The 17631-nt window shown below is 42.9% G+C and overlaps 1 protein-coding gene across 1 annotated transcript; it reads left to right on the forward strand.

Annotated features, from left to right (window-relative positions):
- Window positions 1-2036: 2036 nt before the first annotated feature.
- Window positions 2037-16817, forward strand: LOC147634704 (eukaryotic translation initiation factor 3 subunit I-like). The gene is made up of 8 exons (XM_086803850.1): window positions 2037-2322; window positions 3266-3481; window positions 3586-3713; window positions 4550-4669; window positions 5335-5424; window positions 16019-16105; window positions 16202-16281; window positions 16386-16817. The coding sequence occupies exons 1-8, from the start codon at window positions 2139-2141 to the stop codon at window positions 16459-16461; spliced, it is 981 nt and encodes a 326-aa protein (XP_086659976.1). The 5' UTR covers window positions 2037-2138; the 3' UTR covers window positions 16462-16817.
- Window positions 16818-17631: the final 814 nt, after the last annotated feature.

Genomic DNA, 17631 nt, shown 5'->3' on the forward strand with positions numbered 1-17631 from the left:
GACAAAGTCGCAACCAGGCAGATGACAAAAAAGGAAACCATACACATGCACCTTGTACACCAGGAAGCTGCAAATGAGCTTTTTGTACGACCGTGAGAGAAGTATGGGCATGAAGCTTGAACACGATGAACCCGTGAACAGGGATAATGAAAACACCTGACATGACCATGGGAACATGTCGAGCCGAGCCCGTGAACGGGGAAGATGCATGACCATGATAGTATGGCGAATGAGCCCGCGAATGGGAAAGATGCACGACCATGGGAGCATGGCAATGAGCCCGCAAACAGGGAAGACGACAAAAGATGAAACCATACAAAACAAAGGCATGCAAAGACATCTGTCAAGCATTCAGAGACAACATATTCCATGATAATTAGTTAATTGCAGCCACCAAAATGTTGGAGGTGCTTATTATTCTTCTTGTGTAGGAGCCACACAGCGTGACACAAAAGGCAAACAATCGATGACAAATGATAGAAATGTCAACTCGGAGCCCTCTGTCCACAAGATACCTTAGTTCCCGCTGCGAAGCTGTTCGAAGTATCGGTAACTGTGGCTATCAAAAATGGAGACATAAATCTATCATGGTGGGAACCACTAGAGGAGTTCGTAAGAATGGATCGTTTAAAAGGCATGTTTGCCCTAGAGAAAGGTGTTACTTTGAACCATTTACATTTTCAAATGGTCGTAAACCTTATGGCCCCATTGCTCATAAGTATAGGCAAAACCATTAAAAGATTTTTAGGGTGGGACTTTGAACCATTTACATTTTCAAATGGTCGTGAGTCTTATGGCCCCATCGCTCATAAGTATAGGCAAAACCATAAAAAGATTTTTAGGGTGGGACTTCTTCAAACCAGAGGGTGCTTTAGTGATGTGTAGAGTTCTAAGACAAATTAAAATGCATACATTTGAAGGCATGATAGGGTACTGCATGATGAAAGACTTACACAAGCCCCATTTCAAGTTCTTCTCGCATAATATCTCCAGTGAGGAGATACTGAGAGGACGTCAACTATATGCTCTTTATGGACATGCATACTTGAAAAACAAAGTTTGCTCGTCGCCTGTCAATTTGTTTGAGTGGGCTTATGTATACATGGATAATTACATAGCCAACAAGCTTGGTGCTTCACTCTAGAGAACTCTCCTCAAAATGATCCGCACGGGAAAATATTACCCGACAGCATCATGGATAATTCTAAAGACTGGATCTGGCATGAGTAGGAAAAGATCCGCTACCATTTGGAAAGTCACAAAGCTTCCTCACTTTACCCAGTGCATAGACATAGATAGAGAACAACATGAAGATGACGAAAGTGAAGACGGTGATAGAACACACAATCATGAAGGTCTGCACGGCAACCACATTGTAGAGCTAGGGACTTATGGCAATCCCATTGTCATTGACGATGAGGAAGAAGCGTAGTCACAACAAAACTACAGCACATCATATCTCTCTATTTGGGAGAGAACACAAAAGTTTAAAAAAGCGGAGATGAGTTCATACCGTTGTCATCAGCAGAAGTCTGTAAATTTGTTGGTCCCAACGAGGAAGAAGCTTGTTTCCTCTAGGTTACTCTAGCTTTCATGTTTACTTAATATACTTGAGTGGATTTCTCGAGTTTGGCTTTAGGTGTATGTACACAATTACGTCCTATTATCATGCTTTATACCGTTTATAAATACAGTACAAAGACAGCTCTTTGGTCATGCTAATGGTTGTTTATTTAATGATTCCGTCCATGGAAAATAAACAATTGTGTTTTTTAAAATTCTTCCATTCTATGTTCTTTATAGTTTAAAATGAAATTTTAAAATTTATCGAGCAATGGCCTTACCACTAACGTTCAAAGCCTTAGTGAACCTAAGGTTTTCCTCTAGAAATTGAAGACAACCACCCACGAAAAAATTAATTAATGCGTTAGAGTGAATAGGGCCGTGGCCCAGCATCCATGAAAAGTTACAAATGCTAATTTACTAATGACTAATTTTTACACATTTTAAGTCATTTAAAGTATTTGAAAAATACATACAACCTAGGAACAAGTTTACTCTGTGAAGAACCTTGGGTGCTTGTTGCTGTATCGAAGGTCTGCGTTGCGGTGCCGCCAAAGCTTTTCATCGTGATCATCATGAGGCCCATTCTGTTGAAGGGCCACGAGAGGCCTCTCACCTTCCTCAAGTACAACAGAGATGGAGATCTGCTCTTCTCCTGCGCCAAAGACCATACCCCGAATGTTTGGTACGCCCACAATGGCGAGCGCCTCGGCACCTACAAGGGCCACAATGGAGCTGTCTGGTGTTGCGACGTTTCAAGTAAGTCCCTTCTCTTGCGGAGATCGGTTTCATTGTTGCTGTTAGTTAGCGTTTTTCTGTGGCAAGTGTGGTTAGGGTTTTTTCCGGCACGGTTCCAGTCTCAGATTCTCTGTTTTTAGGGTTTAGAGGGATTTTGGGCTTTGTAACCCCCACAGTATGAGGCGATCTTGCGATGATGCCTCTTGCCTTCTGCTTCGATCTGATCAGAATTAATTTTCATTCGTGCTTTGTGTTCATCACTGTGGTTTTAGGGTGCGTAACTTTGATTACGTACATTATGATCACCGTGAGAGAGAGAGAGAGAGAGAGAGAGAGAGAGAGAGAGAGAGATGTCTGCGGAAGGCCAAAATGACCTAGGAGACCGATTGCATAACTGAAAGACCATGTTGGTTTTGTGCTAAATACATGATCCAAAAAAGAAAAACATATACGAAAAACCATACTCCTAATAACTAGCCAGTATGCCATGTCAAGCATCAAGTACCATCAGCTTCGGTAAAATTCTATTAGTTTCTTTTTGGGTATTGACCTGTGTTTTTGTTTGGGTTGGAAATCCTCGATGAGCACTCTACCTTGATGATAGACTGCCCACTTGGCCTCTTTCCGAGCTGTTGTGACCTAGGCTAATTCTGCCTTCACTCGCCCTAAACCCCAAAGCACATACTCACATATGCAGATATTATTATGGATAGATATGCATTTACACAATGATAACTAGAGACTCACATACTTAGATATGTACATACACGTGTGAAAATGGGTTATACCCAACACATGGACATGTATTTTCATTTTTGAAGGTTGAGTTCTGTTTTTCAAGGAACATCTTTTTTGGCGAAGGTAGTTCAATCAATATGTATGTACATATGTTCCAGAGGGTGGACTCCATATTGTTTTATCAACATCATTGAAAAGGAATCCTGATATTTTCATCTTGATGCAGGAGACACTAGTCGGTTAATTACAGGCTCTGCAGATCAGTCAGTCAAGTTATGGGATGTAGAGACAGGCGCACAGCTTCACTCATTCAATTTTGGGTCACCAGCAAGAGCAGTGGACATTGCCATTGGTGACAAGCTTGCTGTAATAACTACGGACCCATTTATGGGAGCACCATCAGCTATACATGTGAAAAGGATCGAGAAGGATCGCTCTAAGGGTGAGTGTTACATTTTACGTTCGCAGATTTTTGGTTCTAGTAAGCTTTATTTAAGATGAAGTGCTAACTGAAGAGTTGGTGCTTGGTTGTCTTTCATTGTGCAGAGAGTAGTGAGTCTGTTCTGGTTATTACTGGGCCCCAAGGTAGGATCAATAGAGCCGTGTGGGGTCCACTCAACAAGACCATCGTTAGTGCTGGCGAGGATGCAACAATCCGCATTTGGGATGCGCAGGTTGGTTGAACAAGTAAAGTATTTCAATGGCTTGTCTCCGGTATTGTTGTGCTTGATAGGCACTTGCAAATGTTGGAGTTGTGTGTTAATATGTTGCAACACAGCATTATGACATAGTGTCTACATTACTCGTACCTAACCTCATGTTCCAAAGAGCTTAGATCAATGCCCATGTAAGATGTAACTAGTATCAAAGAGCTTAGATCTTGTAGTTCTCAAGACCATCTCCATATTGCGCGTGCGCATGTGCATGCATGCATAAAAGGTGTAGTGTGCTTAATGTACTTGTTCCCAATCAAGTCTTTCAGGACCCAACATGTTTTTAGCACTGTACACAGTGTACTTAAAATGCTTAATTACTATGCAATAGGAGCACAATTTTCAATCAAGATCAAGAAATTCACATACTGAACTTGTGTCTTGTTTTTTACCCATCACTATATACTATTGTACTGCCAGAGTTGCAGTTAAAGCCTATAAGCAGATCTGAAAGAGGGTAGAGACTCTTAGAGCTGACAGTTGGATCCTTGTGGACTTGTCTGCCTAAATTATACCAGAAATTTCATCTTCCTGCTGCACATGGCTATCATCTCCTGCACTGAAACATCTTTTTTTGTATAAAGGCATGTATTTGTCACCTTCAGGAATACTGAAGGTTGTTCTACTTTGGGATTATATGGTTTTTGGCTTGTGGTTACTTGCTGAATGAGATGTGAAGGAAATTGCTTGAGCATGACTATGCCTCATGTAACTGATGGCCGGTAAAAGTTTATCTCTTATTTTAATGTTTTTGTGTCTTAAACAGGTTTTAAGTGCCTTCTTCAATTTTTTTGCAGACAGGCAAGCTGCTTAAAGAAAATGACCCAGAAGCAGGGCATAAAAAAAACATCACTTCCTTAGCAAAGTCTGCTGACAGTTCACATTTTATCACTGGATCTAGTGATAAGACTGCCAAGGTTTTTTTTTTTGGCTTATTCTTTTTGTCTTTAGCAGTGCATTTGCACTATCAACCACTTATTTGTTGTACTAATTCTTTCTATTTGCTACTTCCCTTAGTGCTAGGCTTCATTATGGCTGAGTCTACCCTGCATCTCTGGAGGTTTGACAGAAACTCAGTATGAAGGGCTTTGTGTGAATATATGCTCGTGTGTGTGTGTGTGTGTGTGTGTGTGTGCGCGCGTGCGCGCGTGTGTGAGAGCATATCTTGATACAAAGTCCTACACCCGCTATTGGGCTCTGATGACGTTAGTGGGGATGTCGTAGTATCTAGTCCATACTATGCATAATGGAGTTGATAGTTATATAGTCTTGTGGGTTGACTACCATGAGTATATAACATGCACGTTCCTAAAAGTTGAATTTGGGCATGTTCCTGGATTCATCTAGGTATATATATATATATATATATATCATGCTGCTGCATAGGCTTTGATTGCTCCTACATGCGCGCGCGCGCGCGTGTGTGTGTGTGCACATACATACATGCACCCTAGCATCCTTAGCTTTTGTCAAGTTTTTCATAATGCCTTGTCTAGTTTCTTTGTTGTAGTTGTGGAATATAAGTATATTTTCAGCTCTTGTCAATTTTTTGAGAATGCTTTGTCTTATTTCTCTGTTGTAGTTGTGGGATATAAGGACGTTGAAACTTTTGAAGACATATGCAGCTGAACGGCCAGTGAATGCTGTGGCCATTTCTCCACTTCTTGATCATGTAAGTGCCGTGCTGTTCACATCATATTTTTTCTAATTTGCAAAAAGAAACTCAGCGTGTGATACACGTGGGCCTATGTACTAGGGTTTTCTCTGAGAGAGAGTAGAGAAGTGCAGCGGAACAAGAAATACAAGCACACACAAGAATACCTAAACCCTACTGTATATTATTATGTACAATGAAAGAGTTTACAATTGTTTGCAAGTACAAAATAAAATGCTGAACATGATCTCGTGATCTCAGCCTCACTGTTGCTGCAGATCATTTTCAACTGCAAGTAGGCTGCAAAGATTGCTCTTTACTGCTGTGTTCTCGAGGAAAATGTGATGATCAAATGTTTTTCCAAACGCCGCCTATATAGGTAGAGGAGAAGGGGGGGGGTTGGGGGCAAGACTCCTTGGCCACATGATGCTTGTTGTACTACTGCCTGACTTGCAAAAAGGGGCATTTCACACGAGAGGGCCAACTGACTGTTGCCTGAGATGCCCAAACCTACCTGACTTGGTAGGGCCCTTTGCCTGACCTCAACTAGTCACATGTGTGTTGCCTGATGCCTTATCATGGGGCTGCCCGGCAATGCCTAGCCTTAGGTGCCTAAGTTTGGACTCTATGGTGGGGTTTGGACGACGTGGAGTTGTGTCGCCCCCCCCCACTTGAATTGCAGCTGTCTTCAGTTGCATGGCCTCTTGATAAGCTCTCTAAAATGGGCTGATCCTTGACAAACCAAATGGTGACCTGGATCAAATAGCCCTTGAACGTGAAGATCTTAGAGTTGTGTCCGACGAGTACCATGCTTGTATTGGTGCAACACAACCTGCTTTGGCATCAAGGCTTCCTGCAATCCATTATCCACCACCAGCAACTTGGGCTTGTCCTCATTTGGCAGGGTACTCAGCTTTGTCTTATGGTACTTGTCAAATCCCCATAGGATCTCCTCGTAGAACGCTCCTGGTACAAGACTCGAAACCTGCAAATACACCAAACAAACGTGAAGGGGGTGCAGGCTTGACTCACCTCCCAACCTTGACAGCCGTGGGCAAGTCCACAAGTCTTGGCTATCCCCACCGAGCCACGAGCTGAGCTAACTAGATAAACGTACCGACCAATCTCTACTTAGTGACGTCCCATACCGCCACGAAGCTACCCTTGTGGGCCTTGAGACTGCTGCTAGCCTCGGCTGCATAAAGCATGTGCACGTCTGCACTAGATCCAAGCTCCTGACCATAGAGCTCTCACAAAGACACGCGAGACTCTATATCACTAATGACTAACCTTGGCCATCCTTTTATAGACTCTTGGCCGGTCATCGGGCGTCTACACTTGGGCGCCTGTCCGTCTATACTTGATTAGTCTATCCCTAACTTAGCTCGCCAATCAGCCTGCCCAGCTCTAAGCGTCTCCAACCTCGAAGTTAGTCTTGTGTGCGTGTAGCACACGGTAGATACACATTGTGCACATGACATACTCCCCTTCCTCTAAGAGCTCACTCTTGAGCTCACTAAAAAGCCAGGGTAATCTCTCTGAAGAGTAGTCAATGTCTCCCATGTAGCATCCTCCTCAACACGATCCTTCCACTTCATCTTGTATTCCGTGATAAGCGTATTATGCAATCTTCTTTCACGAAATCCAAGAATCTTTTCAGGTTCGTGTGGAACAAATGTCATGTTCTCGACATCTATGATTTCTTGAGGAGTAACTAACTGGTATGTTCCACCCAGTACTTCCTTAAGTCTACTGACTTGAAATACAGGATGAACTTTCACATGAGAAGGCAAATCCAATTCATATGCGATTGAATCAATCCATGGTGTAATACGAAATGGTCCACAGTATCTAGGGGATAATTTCGGAGATCGACCTGTCCGTAAAGTCTCGGAATCTTTCGGAACTCACAAATACACCATCGTTCCTTCAGAGAACTCTCTGGGTGAACGATGTCTATTAGAATAAAATCTGTCTCGGTCTTGAGCACTTCTAATAGATTTCTTCGCAACTTGTAACATTTCTTGCATATCTTGCAAAAAATTACGTGCTGCATCATGCTGAAGTCCTGAGAATCCCACTATAACAGGTGATTTAGGTTGAAAACCATACATAAGCATGAAAGGACTAAAATCTGTACTCGTATGCTTAGTACTGTTATATGCAAATTCTAACATAGGAAGATAATCCTCCCATGAACTTTGCCTTTTGGATACATATGCTCGAAGCATATCCTCCAAAATTTGATTAACTCTTTCAGTCTGGCCATTAGATTGAGGATGATCTGAGGAACTCAAATTCAAAGTTGTTTCCAACTTCTCAAAAATAAGTTTTCAAAAATCACTCGTAAACTTAGAGTCTCTATCACTGACTATGTCCTACGGTAACCCGTACAGTCTAAACAATTGCTCGATAAACTGCCTTGCTAATTGCGTAGCTGTAATGGTCTTCCGGGTCAGTAAAAATCTAGCCATTTTTGTTAAGTGATCTACCACAACCCAAATAGAATCGTGGCCTTGATGTGTTCTTGGCATTCCGGTAATAAAATCCATGGAAATACTTTCCTATTTATTACTTGGGATTTGCAAAGGATGCAACAACCCAGCTTGTCTAAAGCGTTCAGCTTTATTTGCTTGACAAACTTGACACTTGAGAATATAATCTTCTACATACCCTTTCATCTTTGGCCAATAAAAAGTGTGTTTCACTAATGATAAGGTCCTGTGTATCCTAGGGTGTCCAGCAGAAGGGGCGTCGTGACACTCCTTAAGAATCTTGGACGTAATATCCGGGATATGTGGTACACAAATTTTGTCATTACGGAATAGTAAACCATTCTGAATCATCCACTAACCTCCTGTAGCTTGAATGATAGGCTGCTCAGTCATAGAATCTTGGTCAATCAATGAGCTCCCGTCTTGGATCTTTTGCTAAAATGGACCAAAATAACTATCAGTCCTGCAAAGCCCTCTCAATGATTGAAATAAATCAGTAGAAATCTCGGTGAACGACAAAGTATTCACCTCTCTAATTCGACTAAGCGTATCTGCGACACTATTCATGGACCCTTTTCTATAACGAATCTCAAAATCAAAATCTTGCATTAATTCAGCAAATCGAGCTTTCCTTCCTCTCAAATCATCCGCATCACACATACTTGATTGATTGATGATTAGTCAGTACCACAAACTTGGAATCATATAAATAATGTCTCCAAACCTTGAGAGCGTGAATCACAGCATAAAGCTCCTTCTCAAGGGTTGGCCGACGAGATTGAGTGTCGTCTAGCTTTTTACTCTCAAAAGCAACAGGTCTATCATCTTGGCATAGTCACTAGCATCAGTATTAAGAACACAAGGTCAACTAGGATCAGGTAATGCTAAGATAGGTGCTTCCTTGACTTTTTCTTTCAAAAGTCTGAAGACCATATCCAGATCGTTATTCTAAGTGATAGGCTGATTTGACTTACGTCTACGACCTTTCAACAAGTTGGTCATCGGTAGTGTGAGCTGAGAGTACTCCCGCACAGATTTTCGAAGAAAAACAACAAAACCGAGAAAAGAACGAAGTTGTTTCACTGTTCACGGTATGGGCCAGGCTAGAACCTTCTGAACTCGGTCATAGTCAATACTCAATCCATCTCTAGTGATCTTGTGCCCCAAGTAAATGATGTCTGTCATGAAAACTCACATTTACTTAATTTAGCATATAGTCGATTCTGTCTTAAAATAGTTAAGACAATCATGAGGTTGTTGGAAGGTTGGCGATTTCGAGCTTGTGATCTATGGCTAGAAGGTGCCTTGGATTATCCCATAAGTGGAAGCATGGGAAGTTGAAGAGCCATATATAGGCTAGAGTGGCACCTTGTCATAGTCATCTCCTCCGGCCGGTGTTTTGGTAGACAGCTCACCGGGAGATGGGAGCCCGGTGGAGGGATGTCCCAATGTCCATTGGGGGTGTTCGTGGTGCTTGATGGTGATGCGTCTCCTACGTGCGTTAGTCTTCCGCTGTGCATTCTGACATAGTATCAGAGCCCGGGCATGTGTGGTCCTGGGCGGCTTAGGCGTGTGTAGTTCTGGGCAACCCCCTCGCGCCTCGGTGGCTTGTGGAGCTCGAATCGAGGGAGGGTGTTGGAAGGTTGGCGATTTCGAGCTTGTGATCTATGGCTAGAAGGTGCCTTAGATTATCCCATAAGTGGAAGCATGGGAAGTTGAAGAGCCATATATAGGCTAGAGTGGCACCTTGTCATAGTCATCTTCTCTGGTCGGTGTTTTGGGAGGCAGCTCACCGGGAGATGGGAGCCCGGTGGAGGGATGTTGCAGTGCCCATTAGGGGTGTTCGTGGTGCTCGATGGTGATGCGTCTTCTACATGCGTTAGTCTTCCGCTGCTGCGCATTCTGATAGAGGTGTCTAACATGATCCTCAAGAGTACGACTATTTATCAAAAAATCATCCAGGGACACAACCACAAATTTTTCCAAATGTTTACGAAAAAGATCGTTCATCATTTGCTGGAAAGTGGCTGGAGCATTGGTTAACCCGAAAGGTAATACGAGAAACTCGTAATGGCCATTCCTAGTCCGAAAGGTAGTTCTTTCGACATGCCTTTCATAAATACGTATCTGGTGATAGCCAGTACGTAAATCTATCTTTGTGAAATATTTCGCTTCGGCTAACCGGTCAATCAGGTCATCTGATCTAGAGAGAGGATAACGGTTCTTAATTGTCAGCTTGTTCAATCTCTTGTAATCTATGCACATTGTCCAGGTGTTGTCCTTCTTTCTCCTAAGCGACACAGGTGCACCCCAAGGTGATTTACGTGGACAGATCTGTCCCATCCTCAAATAATCTTCGAGTTGTTTGGCCAACTCATCTTCCTCAGCTTGGCTTATCCGGTAAGGTGGAATACTAACAGGGTGAGCACCAGGCTTCAGGTCAATACGATGATCTATTGCCCTTTCAAGTGGTAAGTCCAATGGTAGTTCCTTAGGAAATACATCTTGAAACGAATCAAGTATCTTCTGTAATTCTTTGCTTTCAAATACACTTAATTCACTGACATCTATAGAAGGTATGAGAAATGAAGAAAGTGGAATCAATATACAATGGAAAGTAGTATACAAAGAAGAATCCATTATATTACCAAAATCAACTGTATTTACAAGAGGTCCTGAGAGGGATATATACAATCACCTGAAATACTATACTGGGTGTTCTTATGTTCAAAAGAAAAAATATGACTAGACCAATCTGTCTGGACTTGAAGAGTCTTAAACCACTCAATCCCTAATAACAAGTCTACATGTTCTAGGTGCATAATATAGCATTTCAGAGTATCTTTGTAGTCTTGAATCCGGATTGGTAACGTCTCCACCTTTCGATTCCATACTTACCGACCCGTAGGTAGGCGTAGGTATGATCGTTGGGTGTTGTGTCAAGACCCAATTTATGCACAAGTTTGTAATTAACAAAATTGTGTGAGTTGCCAGGGTCTAGAAGACTTCTCCATAAACTCGGAGAAGATCATGCAAGCCAAACAGACAATCAGAACATGTACTGGGACGAGAAAGTACTGTAACTGACGTACCTGTCAAAGACAACTGGTTAGTTGCCTTTGGCTTGGGTCCTGCGTTGGTCTTTGCACCCTTTTGCTTCGGGCACTCATTACGCATATGTCCTTTTTCTTCGCAGATGAAGCAACGTCCCTCCTTCTTGAGCTACAAAGTCTTAAGGAGACGTTTTTTCTTCGCTAGGGTCGAAGTCGAATTCTTTGAAGGTTGGTCCAAAGACTTTCCTTCTGTCATGCTAGTCATCGGTGCGGAGAACTTCCTTCTGTGCTTGTTTCCTTGCTCGGTAACGGGTTTAGACTTGGAAGAGACCATTGTATCATCATAGATACGAGCGGAATGAATGGCTTCGTCCAAAGTTTTGCATTTGTTGTTTTTAACCTGTTAACGGTATGAGTCGGGTAAACCGGCTACGAAGAAACCCAAAAGAGTTGTGGAATCCATTTTCGTAGCTTTTGTCTGCAAGTCCCTAAATTTCTGGAGATAGATCTCATAAGTGAGGTTTTGCGAGGTCATGGTCAAAGTAGTAAACCGGGCAACAACATCATAGTCATCCTCTTTCTTGAGGAATTCTTTCTTGAAGACGTCTTCAAACTTTGCCCAAGTCATTGGCTTAGGGTTGAGTTTTTTCCACCAAAGCAAAGCTTTGCCTGAGAGGAAACCTGTTGCTAATTGGATCTTTTTCCATCGTCATATGGATGAAACTGAAAATGGACTTGCCACTTATGTAGCCAAGTGTCCACTATCTCTTTGATACGCTGTCTTTGCTCGCCCCCAAACTGTTCCAGAGTAATATTGGGGCCTAAAGTAGATGCCAAGGTATCCATACCCGAAAGAGTGATAGGGTAGTGGTCAACAAAGAGATGGAGTTATGTAAAGCTTGCATCTACACGGCGACTTGTGCTTGACATTCCGAGGAAGAAGCTTCGAGAGCAACTTTAAACTCTTGGAAATTTGATTTTGAAACATAATCGTCGAAAAGATCGGCATGGACGGCTTACGTAGCCGGCAGGTCTTCACGTTCGAGAATGGGCTCCAACTCGGATTCTTGGGTCAACATCTTGAAGAGGGAAAGGTGAGAGAAAAGGTTGATCTTGCACAAATAAGAGTGCTAGACAACTTGAGAGCTTGAGAGGTGTGGCAAGAAGCCCGCTTAAGGGGAATATATAGGCTTCCCTAAAAGCTAACTTAGCTTTTGCTTTTGTGTTTTTTTTTTGTGGGTAATATATATATATATTCATGTTTGCTTTAAAAAAACACTTAACAAAGCAATAAGTGGTTTTTTAAACCCTCTCTAAGGTGCAGCAAAAAAACGAAAGCAACGTGGGGTTTTTTTTAATAACAAAAGCTAAATTTATAATTAAAAAAACCCTGTAGATGACGACTTTGCTTTTCGCAAATTCATGCAGCACCTTAGCGCCGTCTTCATGCCATCCGACGAGTGCCCACGTGCGTCGCTTGCTTGCGTGTACCCGCCTGCTTGCGAATAATGCCCGCCTGCGATCGCCTGCATACGGCTGTCGCTAGAGCCTTCACACCTACGCCTGAGTACACCCGGCTGTGCGAATAGCACCTGACTGCGCTCGCCTGCTTGGTGTGGCTGCCTATGCATCTAATTAGGCGCCTGCGCATACAGTTGGCCGACTGTGCCTGTTTATACACGGTGCACCTATGCTGCCTGCGTGTACATTCAGCCTACGTGCAAGACTTGCCTGCATACAGGTGTCTTCGTTCAGGTGGGCTGCGCAACCTTCAGGCGTCACAAAGACCTGAACAGCCTTCGCTTCTTCTCTCTCTCTCTCTCTCTCTCTTTCTCCCTCTCTCTCTCTCTCTCTCTCTCACAAAAACACAGCCGACATGCTGTTACTTCTTCTCTCTCAAACTGTTCAAACAATTGCAAAACATACAACCCTTCTTCTTGCTAAGCAAACCAACCCTTAACAAGACCAAAACCTTCATCATGGGTTCCCGCGATGCAAAAGCAACATACTGAAATTGAAAAAACGGCAATATGCACAGAAAAACAGCAAGCTTCTCGAACTCATACCTTTTCTTCGACCTCTTTTTCTCTACCTACCGACTTGCTCATTCACAAGGCTTGCTCTGATGCCACTGTCAAATCCCCATAGGATCTCCTCGTAGAACGCTCCTGGTACAAGACTCGAAACTTGCAAATAAACCTAACAAGCGTGAAGGGGGTGTAGGCTTGACTCACCTTCCAACCTTGATAGCCATGGGCAAGCCCACAAGTCTTGGCTATCCCCACCGAGCCACGAGCTGAGCTAACTAGATGAACGTACCGATCAATCCCTACTTCGTGGCGTCCCATACCGCCACGAAGCTACCCTTGTGGGCCTTGAGACTGTTGCCGGCCTCGGTTGCATAAAGCAGGTGCACGTCTGCACTAGATCCAAGCTCCTGACCATAGAGCTCTCACAAAGACACGCGAGACTCTATATCACTAATGACTAACCTTGGCCACCCTTTTATAGGCTGTTGGCCGGTCATTGGGCGTCCACACTTGGGCGCCTGCTCGTCCATACTTGGGTGCTTGCCCGTTAGTCTATCCCTAACTCAGCTCGCCAATCAGCCTGCCTAGCTCCAAGCTTCCCTAACCTCAAAGCTAGTCTTGTGTGCGTGTAGCACATGGTAGATACACTCTATGCGCATGACAGTACTCCACAAAATTACTTTAATGAAACACGGAATGCAACTTTTAGTTGCTCGGTAACTCTAGCTCGAAGACTATGTTACTGAGCTTCTCGATGATCCTAAATGGACTTTTCCTTTTGGAGTGAGTTTGGAAGAACTCTCCCCAAACTGTTTGTGCTTCTGCTTGTGGATCTTCGGCTATACTCAGTCTCCTTCTCTAATGGTGCTATCCTGGCGATGCTTGTCTCTCTCGTGCAACTATTTCATAGAACTGTTTTTCTCTCTTGTTGCACTATTTCGTTTGAGCCTTCCATATCTCTTCCTAGACTAGTCGCAACATTTGGTCCAAGTCTTGAACTATGTGATTGGCACCATAATGTCATTTGGAAGTCTCAAGAGCTCAGGTCATTCCAATGAGGACCGGACGGCCACATGTAATCTCTTAGAAGGAGTCCTCTTCATTGACGCCTGCATCGTGTCATTGATGACATGCTCCTCCGATGGTAGAAACACCTCCCAAGGGGTCGATGCTCCTAACAGTAAAACCATAGCATTGTGATTATAGTCTTGTTCACGCTTTTTGTATGATTGTCTGGGGATGGAATGTGGTACTGAATTGTAACTTCATCCCCAAACCATAGAGCAAGGCCTTGCAAAAAGCTTGTCCAAGACCATCCTTTTTGGAAGTCTGCAACCAAAATACCTTTTGGTGAGTGAAAGCTTGGTTACCTCCCAAGCATGTGTATGTGACCTCAAGAAATGAGGTGGGTTTGCTTACTGAATTGATTAACGATTGAAAGGATACAATCATATTGGAATCCCTAGCGCTTTGGCAATTCATTAGAGGCATCAAAGGCGTTTGGTACTAGGCGGGTATGGTATTGCCTCGAAAGACTCGTATTTTTTAGAGACGTGTTAGAGGCGTCTGCTTTATATATATATATATATATATATATATAGTGATAGATAGATATAATATATATAGTGAAAGTTGAGAGAGAGAGAGAGAGAGAATGTATGAGCCTTGAGGGAGGGAGAGAGAGGGTGTGTATGAGAGAGGGAGAGAGTGTGTGTGAAAGAAAGAAAGCTGTATTAAACGTCTACAAAAGACCCAAATGACCTATGAGACCAAAATAGTCCATCCTCATCATGTGGATACATCATCAAGATTTCAAGGGTACAAAGTAAAATGAAATGAACCGGTAGAGTATAGAGAGAGCCCCAAAAGTGGGTATAAAAAACATCATCATCCTAGTGTGTTTGAAGTTTGAACTTTAAACTTTGGGTCTTGAGAAAGGCTTAAGGGAGGGAGAGAGAGTGTGTGTGAGAGGGGCTGCCTTGGATCCTTAAAGCTCCTGTCTAAAGACTTAAACCAACAAAAAAGAAAAAAGAAAAAAAAAAGAAGGTTTTTTTTGTGGACGCTTCGATTAGGCAGTCGTATGCCTTGAACGCCTCGAACTGTTAGAGGCGCGCCTCGTAACAACTATGAATCCAACCACAAAGTCCATAAAAATGTTCTCCCATGACAACTTTGGGATTGGTGACGGATGAAGCTTGCCGGCTGCTTTCTTGGAGTCTGACTTTGACTTGTGACAGACTTGTAGAATCGTATGTACTGATGCACAACCTGCTTCATGCGAGGCCAGAAGAAGAGAGGAGTCAGCGTCTTTTATCAATGTCGGGACCTTTGTATAAATGTATGCTCTTATGTGTGTGTGTGTGCGCGCGCACGTGGAGTGCGTGTGTGGATATTAAAGCTCCACCCACATATTGTATTGTCTAGGCACCACAACAAAGGTATGTGGCCCCCATTATGAGTAGCCATGGTTGAGCAGCACAACCCCATGGGGCTGGAACATGGGGCTGGAAAGTCCAAACCCAAAGACGGTTATATACAAACCTTTCCTTACATTCCATCACCATGTAAATATGGAGAAGAAATGTTGAGGATTGTGGCAGGGTTGCCATGAATGTAGTAGCCAGAGGTCGAGATCCAAGTAGAACCAAGTAAATCCACATATTAACCACTCCATTGGTTAACATAATTGCACCCACCCGACTACCATAAGGTGCTTTGCCATCATACCCGCTTGAACGGGCACTAATCTTTTGTAAGATGGCATTGGAACATATATTGGGCACTGATAACGTTAGTGGGGATGTCGTAGTATCTAGTCTATACTATGCATGATGGAGTTGATGGCATGTGCAGAGTCAGCGAACCTTACATTATACAAGGGTGGAAAGAGTTTGATGGATGAAAGATACTCTGCTTATTGCTGGATCTCTCAGAAGCATAGCAATGCATGGGCCCTAAGCTAGCCTGCTTTACCATGCCCTTTGTTAGCTGGGACGCTATGTGCAACACTTATGTTTGTTTTTTCTTTATACAGGTAGTCATCGGTGGAGGCCAAGAGGCTTCTCAAGTGACGACTAGTGACCGCAGAGCAGGGAAGTTTGAAGCAACCTTCTATCATAAGGTTTGGCTGGTTCTCAATCAGTTTGTTTTCCCGACTTCTGCATGTGTCCTTGAGATTTTTATGAGTTTTTGTGTTTTTGGAAAATATATTTTACAGATCTATCAAGAAGAGATTGGTGGTGTGAAGGGACACTTTGGTCCAATCAATGCCCTTGCATTCAATCCTGATGGCAGAGGGTAAATGTCTTCTTTCTTTGATAGAAGCCTGCTCTACATGAACTTGTGGATTTGCATTGCTTGGTTAATGAATGCACCCTCACCTACATTATTTTTTATGGCAGTTTTTCAAGTGGAGGTGAAGATGGTTATGTCCGGTTGCACCATTTTGATGCTGATTACTTTAACATCAGGGTGTAGGAGTGAGAGAATCCTTGAGTAGGTCTTGAAGCTTTGATGACTCCACATTCTTTTGTGGAACTAGGTTACACATTCCCTTTACTTTATGAGGATGTATATTGTGAGAAATGCATGCTACTGCTAGCATATCGTACTTAAATGTGCTCTGGGTTGTGGGATCGGGTACCTTTTTTGGATGGGGTACTAGGTTTGAGTTTGTTTTATGTTAATTTAATTGAGAGCTGGGGCACTTAAATTGTGTTGAATTGTTACTAAGTGCTTTTTGCCAGTGTCTAGCAAACATGATAGGAGTAACTTGGATAACATGAAGCTGAGGTCAGCAGGGCTTTGAATATGAAGTCTTCAAACCTATGAGACATGTGGGTGTGGGAGCATTTGGACCATATTGCTGTACCAAAATACCTTACAGTTGTTTTTGACCTGGATTTGATCTCGTGTTGGCATTAATAATTTGGTAGGAAGGTAGTGCAAGGATTCAGCTTTTAAATTGTAGTTATTTAGTTTGTGAATGAGATACGTGGTATGATAAGGTGAGAATTTTGACTATAGCAATGCCAAATGGTGTCTATGCAAACCATGCAGAACATGTAAGCTGTTCATCAACCAAAGTGAATGTTGATGACACAATTCGCATCTTCAGTTACAGGTGCACAAAGATGTATAGGGAACTTCCACTCTCTTTTGGTTGGGCTCAATATAGCTACTCAAAGGCTGGCATGAAGCTTCTTGTTTCTCTTTGCTTGAGTGTATTCTTGGTCAAATCTTCGACCCGTAAATGCAAAATTTGAAGTGGCCAATGGTGGACATTCTTCCAATCGAGCATCTAGTCGAACCTCCAGATGAGCATCACAAGCCTCCATGCTTGACTATGTGGGCCTAGAGGTGCTCAATGTGTTTCATCATCATGCCGGAAAATATAGGCATCATCAATTCGTGTGTATGATGAACAACACAAAACACCTGAAAGATGCTTTTTACGAACTCCACCAGAAAAGAGAAAGTGTAATCTTCCTAGGCTCTGATACTATGAGCTACTTGTGCTTGTGTGCAAAAAAGAGAGCAGCGGAACACAGAAAGCAAGCATATATTTGAGTAGGACATTGAAACCAATGTTTAACTTCTTGTGTGCTTATGTGCAAATGTTACTAGAGAAAGAAGAGCATCAAATTA

The sequence above is a fragment of the Cibotium barometz genome, chromosome 10 (genome assembly GCF_041138505.1).
Source record: "Cibotium barometz isolate CiBa-2024 chromosome 10, ASM4113850v1, whole genome shotgun sequence".
NCBI classification, from domain to species: Eukaryota; Viridiplantae; Streptophyta; class Polypodiopsida; order Cyatheales; family Cibotiaceae; genus Cibotium; species Cibotium barometz.

Excerpts from the sequence above, each read along its gene's own strand:
- LOC147634704 (XM_086803850.1), top strand. The coding sequence starts at position 2,139 with ATGAGGCCCATTCTGTTGAAGGGCCACGAGAGGCCTCTCACCTTCCTC. Across the intron at positions 16,106-16,201 it reads AAGCAACCTTCTATCATAAG|ATCTATCAAGAAGAGATTGG; the intron begins GTTTGGCTGGTT and ends TATATTTTACAG. Across the intron at positions 16,282-16,385 it reads TTCAATCCTGATGGCAGAGG|TTTTTCAAGTGGAGGTGAAG; the intron begins GTAAATGTCTTC and ends TTTTTATGGCAG.